The sequence below is a fragment of the Oxyura jamaicensis genome, chromosome 3 (genome assembly GCF_011077185.1).
Source record: "Oxyura jamaicensis isolate SHBP4307 breed ruddy duck chromosome 3, BPBGC_Ojam_1.0, whole genome shotgun sequence".
In the NCBI taxonomy this organism is placed as follows: domain Eukaryota; kingdom Metazoa; phylum Chordata; class Aves; order Anseriformes; family Anatidae; genus Oxyura; species Oxyura jamaicensis.
In genome coordinates, this window is record NC_048895.1 from 86,722,985 (window position 1) to 86,739,956 (window position 16,972).

General features: G+C 39.4%; 2 protein-coding genes across 5 annotated transcripts in view; both read right to left on the minus strand.

Moving 5' to 3' along the window:
- DDX43 (DEAD-box helicase 43) overlaps window positions 1-8,913 on the minus strand; it is a 19,188-nt gene extending 10,275 nt beyond the window's left edge. Inside the window, exons 1-9 of the mRNA XM_035322027.1 lie at window positions 8,583-8,913; window positions 7,908-7,963; window positions 7,407-7,524; window positions 5,980-6,087; window positions 5,408-5,489; window positions 3,785-3,941; window positions 3,590-3,708; window positions 3,224-3,334; window positions 1,799-1,940 (exon numbers count right to left, since the gene is read on the minus strand). Coding sequence (XP_035177918.1) covers window positions 1,799-1,940; window positions 3,224-3,334; window positions 3,590-3,708; window positions 3,785-3,941; window positions 5,408-5,489; window positions 5,980-6,087; window positions 7,407-7,524; window positions 7,908-7,963; window positions 8,583-8,913 — 1,224 coding nt within the window. The remainder of the gene's footprint in view (window positions 1-1,798; window positions 1,941-3,223; window positions 3,335-3,589; window positions 3,709-3,784; window positions 3,942-5,407; window positions 5,490-5,979; window positions 6,088-7,406; window positions 7,525-7,907; window positions 7,964-8,582) is intronic.
- An 886-nt stretch (window positions 8,914-9,799) lies between these two features.
- KCNQ5 (potassium voltage-gated channel subfamily Q member 5) overlaps window positions 9,800-16,972 on the minus strand; it is a 291,704-nt gene continuing 284,531 nt past the window's right edge. For all 4 annotated transcript variants that reach the window (XM_035322817.1, XM_035322818.1, XM_035322820.1 and 1 more), the window contains 3 exons: window positions 16,839-16,970; window positions 15,844-15,970; window positions 9,800-15,433 (listed from right to left, as the gene is read on the minus strand). In XM_035322817.1, coding sequence (XP_035178708.1) covers window positions 14,492-15,433; window positions 15,844-15,970; window positions 16,839-16,970 — 1,201 coding nt within the window. In that variant the 3' untranslated portion in view covers window positions 9,800-14,491. The remainder of the gene's footprint in view (window positions 15,434-15,843; window positions 15,971-16,838; window positions 16,971-16,972) is intronic.

The following is a 16,972-nucleotide window of genomic DNA, read 5'->3' on the forward strand; positions in this document are numbered from 1 at the left end:
ACTAAAATTACTGAAAAAAGAATACCAACTTATAATTAATATGGCAAAACAGAATCAAATTTTCAAGGGACATATGCACTGTAAACAAACAAAAGAACATATATGACAATTTCCCAGAATTTCTTCAGAAATCACAAAAAAATAGCAACCTGATCGGGTTACTAAAAATCCGAGTCAACATTTCTACTAACTTGATTCTGTCAGGCAAGATGACAAAATCCTCATACTTCCAGTTCATCTTGTGTACTGTGTATATTCAAATATAATTAATTCTAACCATCTCCGAAGATGAGAGAAAAACAACACCAAAGCAGACAAGACATACACCAAGAGTTATAGCTATAACCCAGTCTGGCCCTCAAAGTCCTCTGGGAAACAATTACATCACACCAGCAAGTACTCAGTCCACATGGGGAACCTTCACAAGGCTCATCAATATCTTTAAATATAAATCACAAATAAAGCTCTTTAATAAAGAGCACTGTTCATCCAAGGTATTAACTTCGAAATCTAATATTCCTCTCTTTTATCTGAAATAAGGCTGCAAGTTTACATTATTTGTTGGCTAAGAATTGACAATGAAACTGCTGAAATAGAAGACATATATTAGAAAGTACAAGAAGGTACAAAGAAAAATAAGGTAACAGATAAATAAGAGCATTTTCAAATTGGACCTAAAGAAGCAGAGCATTTCTAAAAAGTCAAAGGCATGAGATATTAACCACTTTTCAAAATACGGTCCTTGTTTCAATCTGCTAAAGATATGCAACTGCTAGTGGTATGACAACAAATGGTTTCTTCTGCTTTACATCGTACTTTACAGCTCGGTATTTAATTGTTTTTGTTAGTATCATACTATAGTATATCATACACTTACTGAAACATCTGATTTGTCACACACACTATGCTTTGCAAAACAGTGTGTTGTAGTTTGGCTGCACTTTGCCTTGTTACAGAAAGATTACAAATGTTATATAGTATTAAGAGCAGGTTTTCAGGCCTTGTTTCCTCCTGCTTACCAATTGTGTTTTTATTCTATAGTAGGCTACTCTCCTGTCTTCCTGGATTATTCTTTAAAGATGCACCACTGGCCTTGTCACAAGCTCACAGCTATTACTAAGAATTGGAGCTAACTCATTAGCATACTAAGAATTTAACACTTGGATGGGGAGAAGAGTTTGGGGGGATAAGGGAGAAAAAGCAGGCCAACTTGTTAAACTAGGCAACAAGTCATCAATTAAGTAGGCAACACACAAATAATGTAATACATTAGTTTACAAAATAGTCGTTCTGTTTTGTCCAACATAGCAAAAAGCAAGAATGAAATGAAAACATAAGGATCCCTAACAACATTAGCATGGCTGTTTTCCCACTAGGATCAAAAGTGGGTCACCCAAACATTCAGGTATCAGTTTGTGATGCTGACTCTTGCCACACAAGTTCTAAGAACTTAAGTCATTAGGATTGCTTAAAAGAAAAGTAAAAAGACAACTGAGGGAAGGCATTCTATTAATAACAGATCTTCGTAAGATGAACTCTGAAACGGCCGATAGGACTTAGGAGGTAACAATTTATCATCTTGAAAATCCTTACTGTGTTAGAAGCCTTTTTTCCCCCTCTAGAGAATATCCCACTTCTATAACACAACCACATTCAGCACAAACCACCCCTCCAAAATTGATCTCAGTGTTTTAACTGAGATTCAGAACATTAGAAGAAAGCTAAAATAAACCTTGAATTCACACTAAGTCAACCACTTCCCAGCTGGTACATTACTTATCCTCTATCAGCTACTTGCCAAGTACGTTATGCTCTTCAAATTTATGAAGTTGTTCATTTGAAGATCATTCAGTCTCCCAGGAGTAGCAATGACAATATCCACACCTTTGGTAACTGTGTTTATCTGTCCTTTTCGGTCCCCACCACCATATATGCAAATACTAAAAAACAGAATGATTTACAGAAGTAGAGTATTAAGGTTCAGCTGAATTTCTCTCAAATACCACAACATTACTTTGTATTATAAAAGTATCATCTCATTATCAAAATGAAGGAATACAATAGGTGTGACCGATAGATTCACCATAAATAACGGGTTCAACATTGAATGATCCCACCTCAGATGTGCAGCAACAGCTGTCTGCTGAAATTGTAGTAAAAGGGAATCATGAAAGGATGGAAAGATGGCTATTAAGCTACATTTTAGGTTGATCTTAAAATATTCATGCCAAAGACAGATGAGTATTAGAAAAGGATGCATTATTTTACAATGAGTACCTTCAGAAGTACCTTTCAGAGGTCTGTTAAACCAATCAGTGCATTCAGTAAGGTTTTAGGCTCACACACAAACTTAACATGTTCTATAAAACATTTTTTTTGGGGGGGAAGGATGCAGAATACATGTTTCTGCATTTCATAGCTACAAGACTGAATGCTATACCAGGCTATCAGTAAACCCCAGGAATAGGTTTCAAAACATAGTAATGTCTGTTTAATAGCTTAAATGAAGACCACTCATTTTTAATCATTTTTTAAATGAAGACCAGCAGGCTTGTGGATGAAACCAAACTAGGCAATCAGTTAACACACTAGAGGGAAGGGCTGTTACTGACAAGGACCACAAAAGGCTGAAAAATTGGGCTGACAGCAATGTCATGAAGTTTAACAAAAGCAAAGATGGGGGCAGAATAACCCCATGGCTGGGGGCCCACATGCTGGAAGACAACTCCGCAGAAAAGACTTGGGTGGGCAAGGAACTGAACAACCAGCAGCGTAACCCCACAGTGAAGAAAGCCAGCTGTGTACTACAGAGAAGGATGCCAGCAGCTTGAGAGAACCCTTTATTTGGTACTCATGAGACCACACCTCCAGCACCATATCCAGTTTTTGTATCTCTCCCTCAATTACAAGACAGACATCCAGACTGAATCAAGTCCAGCAAGCAGCTACCAAAATAGTCAAAAGGTTGTAGGTGCATGATGACAACTAGATACTGCTTAGCTGTCCATACGTGAAAGACAAGATGCAATGAAGTTGCAACACAGAAAACAGTATATTTAAGATTTTCATCATAAGAGTAGTCAAGCTGGCAACATGGAAACCAAGAAAATATGAACCATTTGCCACCCTTCCCACATTTCCCTTAACAAATGCAATAATTTTAAGAAGCAAAATAAGCCACAAGTGATTAAAAAAAAGTTAAACAAGTGAGAAGGAAGGTTACCTTTTAATTCCTTTGTATGTGTACTTCAAACACTCTGCCTCTACTTGAAGTGCTAGCTCTCGAGTGGGAGCTAGAACTAACATTCCCGGTCCTCCACGCTGATCTTTGGATCTGCAACAAAGCATCTTTAGAATGTGGGTATATGAGGCTACACAACATCTGTCACATCTGACATCAGATTTTTTTTTAAATAATGTTCTCAAAACTTTCAGTACACAGCTGCATCCTATCATTGTGACATAACGGAATTTGTGTTTTAAATCTGGTATGTTTTCCAACAAGTTTGTTATTTTTTACTAGATATCCATCATTTCAGAAAAAGAAGTACCCACAAATAAACAACTCAGATGTGTGAATGGTCCTTACATTGGTTGTGAAGCCAAATGAATGAATCCAGGCATTAAGTAAGCTAATGTCTTGCCGGTACCAGTCTGTGCTATGCCAATAAGATCAATTCCTTGGAGTATGATTGGCCATGCCTGGGACTAACATAAAACAATAAATACTTAGATTTATTTTTCTCTTAAGGTTCAGTTACTATCATCAAAATCAAACAAGTACCTGAATTGGTGTAGGTTTCTGAAAACCAATTTTTCTTATATTAGCCATGATATCAGGATAATCCTCAAATACATCTTCAAATTTACATACAGGATTGGGAACGCAGCGCTTTTCACCTTCTTTTAAGTCATCACACATTATGTTATTGTTTTCTTTCCTGTATAAAATTAAAGAAGCGCAATAGCTTTAAAATCTACCTGAAGAAGCAAAGTTAACACAAAAGACTGTCTTTCCTATTATTTCTTTCCTAATATGCCTGGAACACTGAGTAAATGCTTAATGTTGTATATAACTGTTCTTTTTAACTTTCAAGAAAGCCTTGCTACAGCAAAACCTCTCATGGTTAGTCCATGAGTTATTCTCATAGCTACTCTTTCTTAAGTGTGAATTATTTGAAGCTATGTATGGATATTAACATGGGTTGCAGCCTGGTTGTAACAGACCTGTTATACTGTATTATAAATTAAGAGCTATTACGAGTTCTTATAGCCAAAGACAACTCATAGGAATGGGTTGAGCTTCTTCATCAGAACCCTATATTCTGGCTCAAGCCTTCCTGATATACTTTCAGAGCAGCTCCGTGGGTGCTCTAGAAAATAAAAATGGGTTAGTAAAAAGATGCTCAGCAAGACAACTCCAAAAAGAGCACTCAGAAAGCTATATATAGTTTTGAGGTCCCCACCCAATTAAGGTATAAATATATATCAGTATTGTATCTTCATTCTGGCCCTCTTCTGAAGATTCCAATCTGCAAGTTTTACTTCAAGATGTGAGTGGGTTCAGAAAGAACAAGTAATTCAAGTTCTGATGTTTGCAAAGATACACTTTTTTCAATGCTTATTTTTTTCTTAAGTTAATGGGTTAGATGAAAAACATTTCTTTGTTTATAACACAAGTGCTATTCCTCAGTGCATGTTCTGAACCTGTGCTCTGCTGCTCCTGACTAGTTCTGCCAATAACACTTAAGGAAACAGGTGTCAATTTGCTCACTGTAAAAAGGTTTCTCTAGTAGGCATGCAGGAGAAAAACAGATGCCACACAAAAAGAAAAACAATGAAAGATGCTTTGAGTTAATATGAATCAAAGACATTCACCAGCTTTATTAGAACTACTAAGGAGCTCTGGAACTACTACCAGGGCCCAATCAGAATCACTTGAAACAGATTATCTGCTTTTCTACGTACTTGTAAAGATAGAAAAGACAACTATAATCAATGTTGAAATTCCTTTTGAAGATGGTAAAATATATGGCAAGAAGTGGAAGCCAAGTGGTATTTATCACATGAACAAGACAATTTGGAAGAACCTAGAAAACTTGAATAAGCTGTCTCATGAAATGCCAAGAAACAGCTAAAAGACAATGAACAGTCTCAATTGTTACCACTCTGAAAGTTAACCAGATAAAACACTTCAGAGAAACAGTCAATCCCTAAAGTTAAGGTATTATTAGTTGTTTAGAAAAATATCGGCTAGTTATCATTTAATTCCTAATAGTTCCTAAGAGCTAAATTATTACCAGACACTATAATTAAAAATTGTCTCAGCATTTCACCACCCACTTTATAGATCTTACAACTTAGTAGTTATTTTGCCAACTGCAATTCCCTACAGCAATGACCTTACCGCCACAGTTCCACTTCTTCTGGTGACATAGATGCAGTCCTCGATGATTCTTTATAGAAGTTTTTCTCAATTGGAGGCAAGTCTTGAGCCATCACAAGGAAAGTAAACTTAAGTCAGTAAAAAAATGATGCACATTTAGGGTAAGTCTGTTAAAGTTTGAGGATGAAAATCCCAAATCCAAATACTCTATGCCTTTTACTATAAGACTAGTCAAAAACAGTGGTTGACCATGGTCATTCAAGCAAAACTGAAGGCTAACAGCAATACTTAAGTACCTCCAAAAGCATCACTTCCCTATGTTTCAAGCTCTAAAATAATTTCTACTAATATACATAGTATTTTTTAACACTTTTCAGATTTTTGCTATGATCAGCTACAAAACTACAGCATTTTCAAAGGCTGAAATAAAAATATAAATTTAGTAGTAACTGGAGACTCATCACACAGTGACGACTGTCCTCCATAATTGTTCCAAAAAATGCTGACAGGGTCACTTCACTGCAAACGCTTAACTAATTAACTAACACATTTATCACATGTAAACAAGCAAAGATTAAAATTTTAAAACTAACCTGCCCACTTCATAGCCTCATATTTAGCTCTGTTTTCTCGAAGAGAGGCCCAGTTAATCACTGCTTTTTTTGTTGAATTTTCAGGCTGGATAACATCCAAGGTTTTTCCTGTAGAGTTAGTATCAAAACACTGCTGTTTGATGCAATCTATTGGATCTACGCAATCAGAAAACAAATAGATCCTTTCTTTTTGTATTATAAGACCTCTTAAGTGATTTTGAATAGACACAAAGCACTTAAAAGAGAGCTCTTCCTTAGGTCTTGGTCTGAAGCACTGACTGAAGAACCTGTACAAATATACTTCAGGTAAGAAGAGAAGCATTACTTTGAGCAGCTAAAGATGCTGAAAAGACCGGTTCCAAAATGCTGCTTCTCCAGCTATAAAGAAAATTTATTGAGTAGTGGACTTTTGAAAAGCACGAACCAGGCAGATGATAGGCAAACAAAGTTTTATTTTCAACAGCTACAAGAGCAAAGTTTATTTCTACAGCATCCAAGATAAAGCTTTAGTATAACTACACTCAATATTCCTTTTTTGATGAGGTCAGCAACTCTTAAGAAAGAGAATTTTTATACTGGAGACATAAATGGCAATACAATTTGTGGAAAAGCAGGAAATATAGGGGAAAACACCACAACCACACACAGAGGAAGTATTATATAATCCCAGCGTCTTGAAAGAAACATGCTAGTCTACCCGTGAGGCACTCACAACTACTCCATTCTTTATTCTAATGCCAGAGCATAATTCTTAGATTTTTTCTTCCTCACCTTTGCCTCAGAGCAACAACTATGGATGTGGTTCTTGCCCCTGAGGGCTTACCTGTACAGTTAAGCAAGACAAATATTGCTTCAGTAACTGAAGCAATAACTCAAAATACAGTCATTAGAGTATTATGGTCATCCATGTAACACAGTAAAGGCCAGTAAAATGAAGCATGATGTGCAACATTAAACCTTAAACTCACTTCCCATGAAAGTAGTAACAAGTCAGTCTCACGCTGTAATAACTATGTCTGCTTTACAGTCTACGATTATAAAAGCTTACTGAATTTCATCACTACACAGCTGCTACATTAAGACTTACACTAGAAAGAGTATCTGGATTTTGGGGGAGACTCAAATTGGTAATGCAAGAAACCAAGCAATGTAACATTTTTGTTAGAATTGTTCTAAGTGCCCAGGAAGAGATATTCACAGAAGTCCATCAGTTCAAGGAGTGAAAATGCTCACAGTCTTGACATCTCTGTTTTAAGAAGGTGGTATACCATTATCCAAGATCAATGTTAAAATAATTTTACTTTGGTAAAATACTAATGACATAAAAACACACACACACCACCAAACCGCAAATACATGGAAAGACAATCTATACTCTTATTCCCCCCCCCGCCCCATAACACACTTCTTACATTTCTCAGTCCCACCTCTAGTGTTGTTTTGTCCACAGTTTGAGACTGCATCATCAATCAACATCTTGGCTTTGTTTTGCACAGCAGCACTGCCAAAGATCTTCACTTCAGCTTCCAAGGCTCCCTTTACAACCTGAGTTTGTAAAACCTCATTGGGTTTCTAATGCTATAAGGACAGGCACTACATAAAATTATATACTGAAAAGAATCTTTGATTTTTTTAATTAAAATTCTCTTCCCAGGAAAGGTTAATTCCCTTTTAAAAAGAGAAGAAAACCTGCATACTTCAAGGAAAACAAAACAAAACACAACAGACAAACATAAGGACAGTAAACTTTTCCTACTTTCCCATACAGTCAAGTCCCCCAATTCATCCTCCTTTTTACCCGTTCTTGTAAAAGCATTAGGCAGTTACAACATCTTTCAACTTCCGATAGAAACTCCAGTTTACACTGAAGCAAAAGCAAGTATTTCCCTGATAGAGCCCTGGCCTGAATGATATGCAGCAAACTATACCTGTATCCTAGAACCCGAGGAGTCCTCAAGCTCTCTTATTTTAGTTCCACCCCGACCTGTTACAAAGAAAAAAAAAAAAGTCTAATATCTGCAAGGCAAGCCACGCTATCAAAACTAAGTTCTAACTGTAAGTATTTCGTTTTTGACTAAAACAAAAGAGCTTCATAAGGGAGCAGACAACCGTAGATAGAAGAACTTACGATACAGAACTGCTAGAAAAACACAGGCAGTTTTATTTTGTCAGTCAAGTGCAAGAGACAGGAAAACAAAAGCACATCAAATATAGAGAGAAAACAGCAAAATCTGCTCAAGAACGAGCCACCATTGCTCCACATGAATAGAAAGGGGCTTCATCCCACTTATGACCTGCTAGCTGAAAGAAGTGGGTTTAGGTCCCAACCCGTTTCAGATGAAAAACCTCAGCTCTCTTGAGTGAGTTAAGAGCTCGCTGATTCAACCCTTACCCCACACAAGCATCACACTGCATCCACGCAAGCCAGATGCCAGGGGCCACAGCCTAGGGCCCTTCTCAGGCGGAGGGGACAGCAGGCAGCAACATTAAGGGCTGCCCACACCAACAAACCCCTCCACACTCCACAGCCAGGCCCTGCCCTCTTCCCACCCGCTTACCTGGACGGCCCAAGCCCCCCTGTGTCGGTGTGCAGCCGTTATTACCTATTAGCGCCCCGACCTGTGCGTTGCTGATGAAGAAGCAGAGGGGCGGTGTGCCAGCCCGAGGCCTGCCGCTGGCGGTTCCCTGCGGACGCCACCACGTCGCCTGCCCCACGCCTCGGGAGCATCCAGCATCTCGGGGGCTTCCAGCATCTCGAAGCTCCCACTCTTCTCCCCCAGCCCTGGCTACCGCCTCAGAGCTCCTTCGGCCCCCTGCGCCCTGCACAGAGGCACGGGCGGGCGCTGGCGGCTGCCTCAGAGGCGCAGCGTCAACCGCACAAAATGGCGGCGGCCGCGGCGCCTCCTCTTCGCTGCTCTCCTCCCAGTCCGACATAGCGACGCTCCCGGCGGCCCCCACGGCACACGTGGCGGGCCTCGCCGGTCTTCAGGCTGCGGGCGCGCTGATTGGCAGAAGCCAGGGGCTCTGCGAACAGTGATTGGCTGCTCGGAGCGGAGCGGGAGAGCCTATGGCTGCCCTCGCAGAGGGTGAGGACCCGCCCACGCAGCGCCCTCCCTTCAGACGGCCGTCGGCGGCTGTTGGGGCAGGAGCTGGGGGATCTGCGGCTGTGGGCGGGCTGACAGACACCTACTCTGACGGGGCTGGTGCGAGCAGCTTCTGGGAGTCCCCGAGCAGTGAGGTTCCACAGCCTGTCCGGGCAGATTGTACAAGTGTTTGGTCACTCTCACAATAAAAAAGTTTTTTAAACTTCCTAAAGTTAAAAAAAAATATATATTTAATGCTATTTTTCTCCTCGGTGGAACCACAGAAGGATCTGTGTGAGGAAGGCAGGCTGTGGTTGGGGTGTAAAGCAGCTTTTGTGCTGCACCTTAGAGCCCTCATGAGCCTCAGGTGGCAGCTGATGGGCCTTCCACAGGGAACCCCTTCCTCACACAGGTCCCAACTTCCAATCCTGATTAAATCCCCATTATCTAGCAGGAAAGGCAATAATGCCTCCAAATGTCCTCACAGAGGTGTTGAAACATCCAGAGCTTACATCGGCTCTGCTGTAAACAGTGACCAGAAACTGGGCATAGAAGACTGGTTTGTGCACATTTTGTACTGCTAAGTTTCCTTTGTGGTATTTTGGTCTATTTAATTAAAAATTACAAAAAATCCAAGGGAAAAATACAAGTTATTTTTATGTTTTGGTCTGATATGTGCTCGCACCATACAATCTTATAATACAGAGAAAAAAAAAAAAAACAGTAAGCATGGTCAGTACTTTTCAAATCATTTTTATTAACAACAATATGGATTCAACTTTGTCAAGAAGTTACAATTAACATTGTCATGTACTGGTTAATGCCGTTGCAGTGTCAGTGGAAGCAGCCTTCATACTTTCTAAACCTGTTGCAAAGCTGGCTTTTTGTCTTTCGAAGAAGTGAGAAATGCTTCCAATAGCAAATGATACTGAGTATGTCTGGAGTTGTCCTGGGTGTAGCTGAGGGAATGGCCACATCTGCATTCAGATGAATGAACAGGAGAATATTACATGCTTCCACTGACGCTGCAAGGGACAATTCTTATTTCAAAAACCAGTTAACATTTTTTTTTTTTTTTTTTAGACAGTGACAGCACTTTGTGTGATGTTGTAATCCATTTGAATTAAGTCGATTAACACACTTGAAAAAAAAAAAAGTGAAGCAGAAATATCTGGGGGCAAATTCTCTTCTGACCTGTATCTCATTCAAACCTAATGATTTTGTGATAATCCAAAAGGATTGTATGACATATGAGTCAGGATAAAAGTTGGCCCAGAGAGGCAAGTTCATTCCTGGTATATCGATGGGTTCAGTTCCTTTAAGGTCAGTGGAACTGAGCCTGGTTATCCCAATGAAGGCAGAACTTCACCCAGTTGGGCAGTGAATTCATTGAAGTCAGTGAAGCCATCCAAGGATGAATTTAGCCTCAAGTCTTTAAAGTTTTTTTTTTTTTTTTTTTTTTTTTTTTTTTTAATTCATTTGCAGTTATATTTTCTTTTCCTGCTTACTCCTTGTTTCTGATTATTCTCCTTTTCTCTGTGCTTTTTAAAAATGTCCCTTATCTTCCCTTTTTACATCAGTACTTTGTGCGTTATCTCTTATATAGTCAATGTGACATGGGTAAATTCAGCTAAGTATTAGTTTCCTCAGGAAATAATTGGAATATTACCATTTTCACTTTAAACAGATGCCCAACAAAGTAAGGATTTGAGTCTCAGCTCCTGATTCAAGAAAAATTCTTACTGAATTCAGTAGAATTTTTGCTTGCGTAAGGATTGCAAGTCCCAATCCAGAAATACTACTGTACATCAGATGTTCTACTATACATCAGCAATTCAGTATGATTTGACTTATCACAGAAGAGCAGGTGAATTAGTCATCACCATACTATAATGAGAGCAGTCACTTTAAGTAGGATTATCTCAAAAACATATGTAATAACCGTGGGCACTGTGAATAAAAGTGTATGATCTTTGCAATCTTGAACCCTAGGCTAAAACACTATATTTGTATTTAAATAAAAAGTATAGATCATATAAGCCAGGAGCAAATACAAATTCTTAAACAAATATTAATCATCAAAACTATTCTTTTCAGTTCTCTCTTCAATCAGGTACAAGAAACATGCTGATCAGAAAACAGTTATTTGGATAAGGCTTAATTCCTGAAGCTCTTACTTAGGTTCAAATTCTCTCTTCAACAACCCTCAAATGGATTGTAAGTCAGAAAAAAAATTTTGTCCTCTGTCCCTACTCACAAAAAATTCTTATTAGCTATCATGAGCTTGAATTTAATAAGCAGCTCAGGACAAAACTTGAAAAGCCATACAGGTCCTTCTTTTGTGAAAACAATGAATGACTGTCAGTCATGATGCTGTCATTTAAAGAGAGAGCGTAGAAACAGGAAACTCTTGATGAGGAAATATGAGCAAAGCTTATAAAAATCCAAACAAACAGTTCTTCCTCTCCAGAATGTCATATATTCACTACTCTTTCTATTTTCTATCAATATTATGTTAAAAAAAATCCTATATGATAAGACTTGCAGCTACAAAAATAATAACGGTGAGCATAAAAGAAAAAAAAATCAGGATTTTAAACCATAATTTGAAAAGATATGATCTTCTGGATTTATTAGTACTTTGTAAAGACATTAACATTTTCATACATAATTTATAGAATTCATTCTTTTGTGCACAACATTGTATTAAATAAATTAACTTAAAAGTAGAAGGACTCAAGCATGTCATTTAAGGCAAAAATACCAAGTTTCTGTGAGATAAATTATCAGCAAAACCCAAGGCCCTGCTTCTGGTACTGAATGTGTACACTCAGAGCCAGTGCTAAGTTCTCCCATTGCCTCCTGCCTGGCTCAATGGGGGTGCAACGATCTGCTCGTGCAGATGAAGGTGGAAGATTGGAGGCCAATTCATGATGCCTTTAGTTTTCTGTCTCATCAAGAAGGGAAAGGGAGGTTCATTACTGGCACATAGTTGCCATGTGCCCCATCTCTTGCTCCTGGCTTGGACCTAAGGGCCAGGACTTAGGCTGGCAGGAGGCTTCATATGAAAGGCAAGAAAGGCACCATAAACCAGTAGGGGGAAAAAAAGCGAAAGAAAGAAAAGCCTAAACACTTGTGGGTTATTAAGTTTTGGATAGTACTTTAAACTTTTAGATTAGCCTGGCTGAACTGCAGACGTTCAAATAAGCTAATAGTTAAATGAATGGAGCTTTGGAAAAAAATATCTATTTATCCTCACAAAATTACTGTTGTAATCAGGCGTTAGTGTAACCAGACTGCACAGTAAAGAACACAGGAAAGGCTGAATGTGGTAAATTATATGGCAAATCAGTGGTGAGGAAATTGTGCTTCAAGGTGTCTTTCAGGATTTAACAGCTGAAGTTTGCTCCGGTGTGAGCCATGGAGCACAGTGTACCATCCGTGGACCCCATATAATGACACAATATATACACTCTACAGTTTGCATGTACTTTCACATAATAAGGTTATCATGTAATATCCAGGAATACTTCTGTAAAGGAAATACGGAAGCAGAAATTACAATGGTTTCATAGTAAACAGATCCTTCACGATACAATCTACAGCGTTTAGCCATGATTAAGACTGGAGTGATGTTTTTGATGTACATAGTAAGTTCCCAGCAGGTCTGGGCCTTGAGAAAACACTGCCCTGAGTGAGCTGGCACTGGCACCCCCATACATTCACTGTTCCTGCTGCTAGAAGGAAGCTGAGCCCGAGTCTGGTTGTATACAAGCCTGCGGTGCAGATGGGGTATAAGTCTGGGGGTATGCAACGCACAGAAACCTTGTTCAGCTGGGAAGAGCGAGAGCCTGGTTAGGCTCCGCAAGGGTTCTTCCAGTGGCGAAACCTTGCTGGGGATGTGCAGATAGGCACTAACACTGCTCCTGCGTCTCAGCAGGAGTGAAGTGTAGGTAAGATAAGAAAAAAAAGAGGATGTATCAAGCAGGAATGCTCAGTCTGATGTAGGCTTTGGATTTGAAAACTCAGGTTTTAGGAGGAAGGAGTCTGAAGGTCCTTTCTGGGAAAGTTCTCAAGAAATGACTGCGGTTGGGACACAGTGTTGAGCTATATGAATGTGACCAACTTCCCTGTCTCCTCCTCTCCTTTTACTAAAAAGAAAAAAGAAAAAAAGAAGAAGAAAAAAACAAAAAAGCAACAACAAAAAAGCAAAAACCCAAAGCACAAAAAACAACCAAAAATTCTGCCTTCAATTTTTTCAGGTAAAGTGGTCTTCCCTATTTCCATTTCTGGTTGCCTACGTGGCCTTTTTGGAAATAGTACTCACTGACAGGCTGGTATTTTAAAAATATTTTTGCCTCTTTACCTTTCATCCGTAGTTTTCTGGGATCATTTCTCTTCTTGCCCATCTAAATCTCTATTTTTTTTTTCTCCATTGTTTGTGTTGTGTTTCCCTCTTCCCTGTTCTGTCCTCTTTAGTTCTACTCTGTATTTCAGTTCCTCTTCTTCCCTCCCTTCCCAGCCTTATGAAGCACCGTCACGGCATCAGGTAGTGACTGCGAGGAAGATTGCCAAAATCTCCTCAGAAGGAAACATTGCTTCTACAACGAAGGCAGTGCCTGCGCCTTTCCCTCATGTACTGCTGCCAAAATGTTTCGGATTTACGAGACAGCTCCTCAATGAGACTGGAAGAAGGAGAGATTCCCCTGAATTCTCAGTGCAGTCACCCAAATCACCCACTTCTGAGGCCAGCCCTGACCCTTACGATACAAACTTTTTGTAACAAAGAACGTTCTTGTTATAAAGAACAATGTGACGGTAGTGGTGTGTCGGGTACTTTTGTCACAACACTAAATCACCAAAAATCGGACGGATATCAACATACTGTTTTTCAGAGTTAAAAATAACTGATTGCTGATGAGCTCATGTGTGTATCTTGCAACTGGCAGCCATTTCTAATCCCATATATCTGGTTTCCTTGGTACCTTGCTAGCAGCTGTAGATAATTTTTTGTTGTAAACATAAACTATCTTCTAAATCAGGACATATATATATATTTAATTAGTTCAGAAGCAAAGTGCTTTAAAACTTACTGTTCTTACTTCTGCCCTGTAGAAACGGCACTAGGTCTAAATGCTCAAATTTTTGCTTTTTGATATATCCTGCAGCATTAGCTTTGTAGGCAACTCATTATTTAAACCTACCGTACTACAGGAAAGGCTGCTGTACTGTAGGTATAAATCTGAACTTTAGCCGTCACTTAAACATGCATTTTCATGCAACTAGAAGATATGGGCTCATTCAACTGCTTTTCAGATTCATCCTGATTTTTGTGATTTTATCTTATTAAAAAGGCTTTCAAAACAGTTCATGCTATGATATGTATGACTAGAGGAATGACCCAGCCAATGAAGAAAGCCCACAAGCTGTTATTTAAGTTTGACATGGAGCAGACTGAGTGCTTCTGTACCGTCCCCTGGCTTGCAAATGTTTTGAGATGATCTTGATATTCCAGTCCTTAGAGAGTCAGTAGAGAGAGTTGTTTCCACTAATGGTCGAGAGATGGCTTCAGTAGTCTCTGTTCCTGCCTCTGTCTCCAACTCTTCATCAGTTATAAATAATTTTGACTCCCTCCATTTGGAGTACACGTCTTGGCTACCTCTTGAACCACTGGAGTCACTGCCAGTAATCTGTACATTCAGTTCCTCTGTTGATTGTATAAGGTTTTGTACAGATAAAGATTTTCCTAAATCCATTTGCACCACAGGTTTAACTGAGAGCAAAGGTTCCCCTTCCATATCCAGACCTTTTCTCCATGCAAGATCCTTTGTTGCACTGGGCTGCGCAACTTGTCCATTGTCCTTTGATGCAACAAGGCAAGCGGTGACATCAGAAATATTTTCCTGCGTGGTTACAGGAATAATGTGAACGGGCTCAGGCCTATTGATATGCTTCATTGATGAGAAAGGTGGTATTTGTAATGTTGTTGGAGTTGCTGGCTTAGTTGCCTGGTTTATTTGGTTTGATGTGTTACTAGCTGTTGTAGGTCCATCGTTTGGCACTTGCGTTGCTTGACTATGCATAGCTGGACTAAAAGCATAGTAAGCCTGAGTGCTAAATTCATTTGGTGTCAGTATAAGCTGTAGGCCACGAGGCAGATTGGCACTGGCTGATCTGGATACACATCCACTAATTTGTGCAGAATTAGACAAATCTTTGCTGTCCGATGGACTTTGATAATCAGAAGTCTGCTCACACTCGAAAGCTGGCATTTGAAATGAAGCCAAAGTGAGCGCGGAGGCAGATCCTTTTCGCAAAACTTGTTGATAAATGTCTAACAGACAGTCCAGTTTTGACTCAATGGATTGTACCTACAGGAGGAGAGGAAAAGGTTAATATTAACGTAAAATATGAATTTTAAATATTTGGAACCCAAGCAAAAGGAGAATGTAGCTGCTGAAGAGAAAAATGTTAGGAGCTTGATACAAGGTATTGACTCATGAAAAATAATGTCAAAAGACTAGTGGCTATAGATTTTTCATAAGCAAGCTGGTAAAAAGAACCAGTACCTTGCAATTTTTCTTCTCTTATTTTTTCTGTACATGGAGCACAGTTGAAGTAATATGATTCATGTATCTTTTATGTCAATGTGTAAGTGAAACAGGTATCAGAGAAAAATATTTTACCTCTTCATCATTTGAAACTGGCAATAAAATAGACAAAAGTCATGAGCAACGGAGCAAGACAAAAGCACAGTCACAGATGATCGTGAAGACTTTACCTGTTTTTCCACCTTGACTACACGCCCTAGCATACTGAGGTCATCAGTTGTCTCGTTCTCTGCCGTATTCTTTTCTCTGCTTCTTTTATCTGCTGTGATTTGTCCTTTGCCGAGAATTTGGTCAACACTGTAAGAGAAATTAAAAGCTACTGTGATTCTGGAAAATGGTGATAATATGGAAGTGTTTGCTCAATCCCTACATTAAGCATTAAAATCACAGTCCTTCAGAAAAACACCTGAGAAAGAAGATATACTTAATTATATTAGAAAATTAGGAAAAACACAAGAGACTTTCGAGCATTTGGGTAGTAGATCACAGACAGCTTTTCTTTTATGTTGGCACTAAGTGGGGGCCAGAACTCAGTCATCAACTGGAAGAGCCAGGGCTGGACTTGCTGGGAGGCAAGAGAGCGGGTGCCTTCCCCAGGAGCCTGGTGTTGGAGAGGAACAGACCTACCAGTGCCACCCTCAGGTCTCCCTTCAGAGCACTGAGTCCAGGGGAAGCTGTCAGTCTTAAGCAGGAGTCTCAGCCCCAGTGCTGCCAGCAATACACATGATGCAATGGTTATTTTATTACTGCTGGGAACTGAGAACATAAAAGTATGCTCCCTGATCCAGTACGTTATGTGTAGTTCCCATTTCTTTCATGTGAAAAGAGAATGGCTAGGGTGGGAGAAGGGCTGTTAACAATGATGACTTCATCCTTTTGGCAGCCTCCTAAGTTCCCTGTTTACGAATAAACTTTCCAGATAAAGGGTAACCTTTTTGATCATTCAGGCTTCCATCTTCTGGGGACAAATTAGATACACGGTGTTTTGTTTGTTTTCACACACAATGTAATGTCTGGCTCAGCTGTGTTCTGAACACAGCTGGGCTGAAGCATGGATGGCAATTTGTGCCCAAATATAACACAAAAATGTTAAACGTTACTAATACTCCTACAGTGAATGGCATAACGAGATGCTTATGCAGAACAGAATTTATTGTTTCCGTACCGTGACTGTAGACTCTTGATCCTGCATAACATGTCTAGATGGCCTGCTGAATACTGTTCAATGACATCTTTGACATCATATGGACGAAGTGTTTCCTTAAACTTTCTCTTTGCAACGTGAAATTTCATAATTCT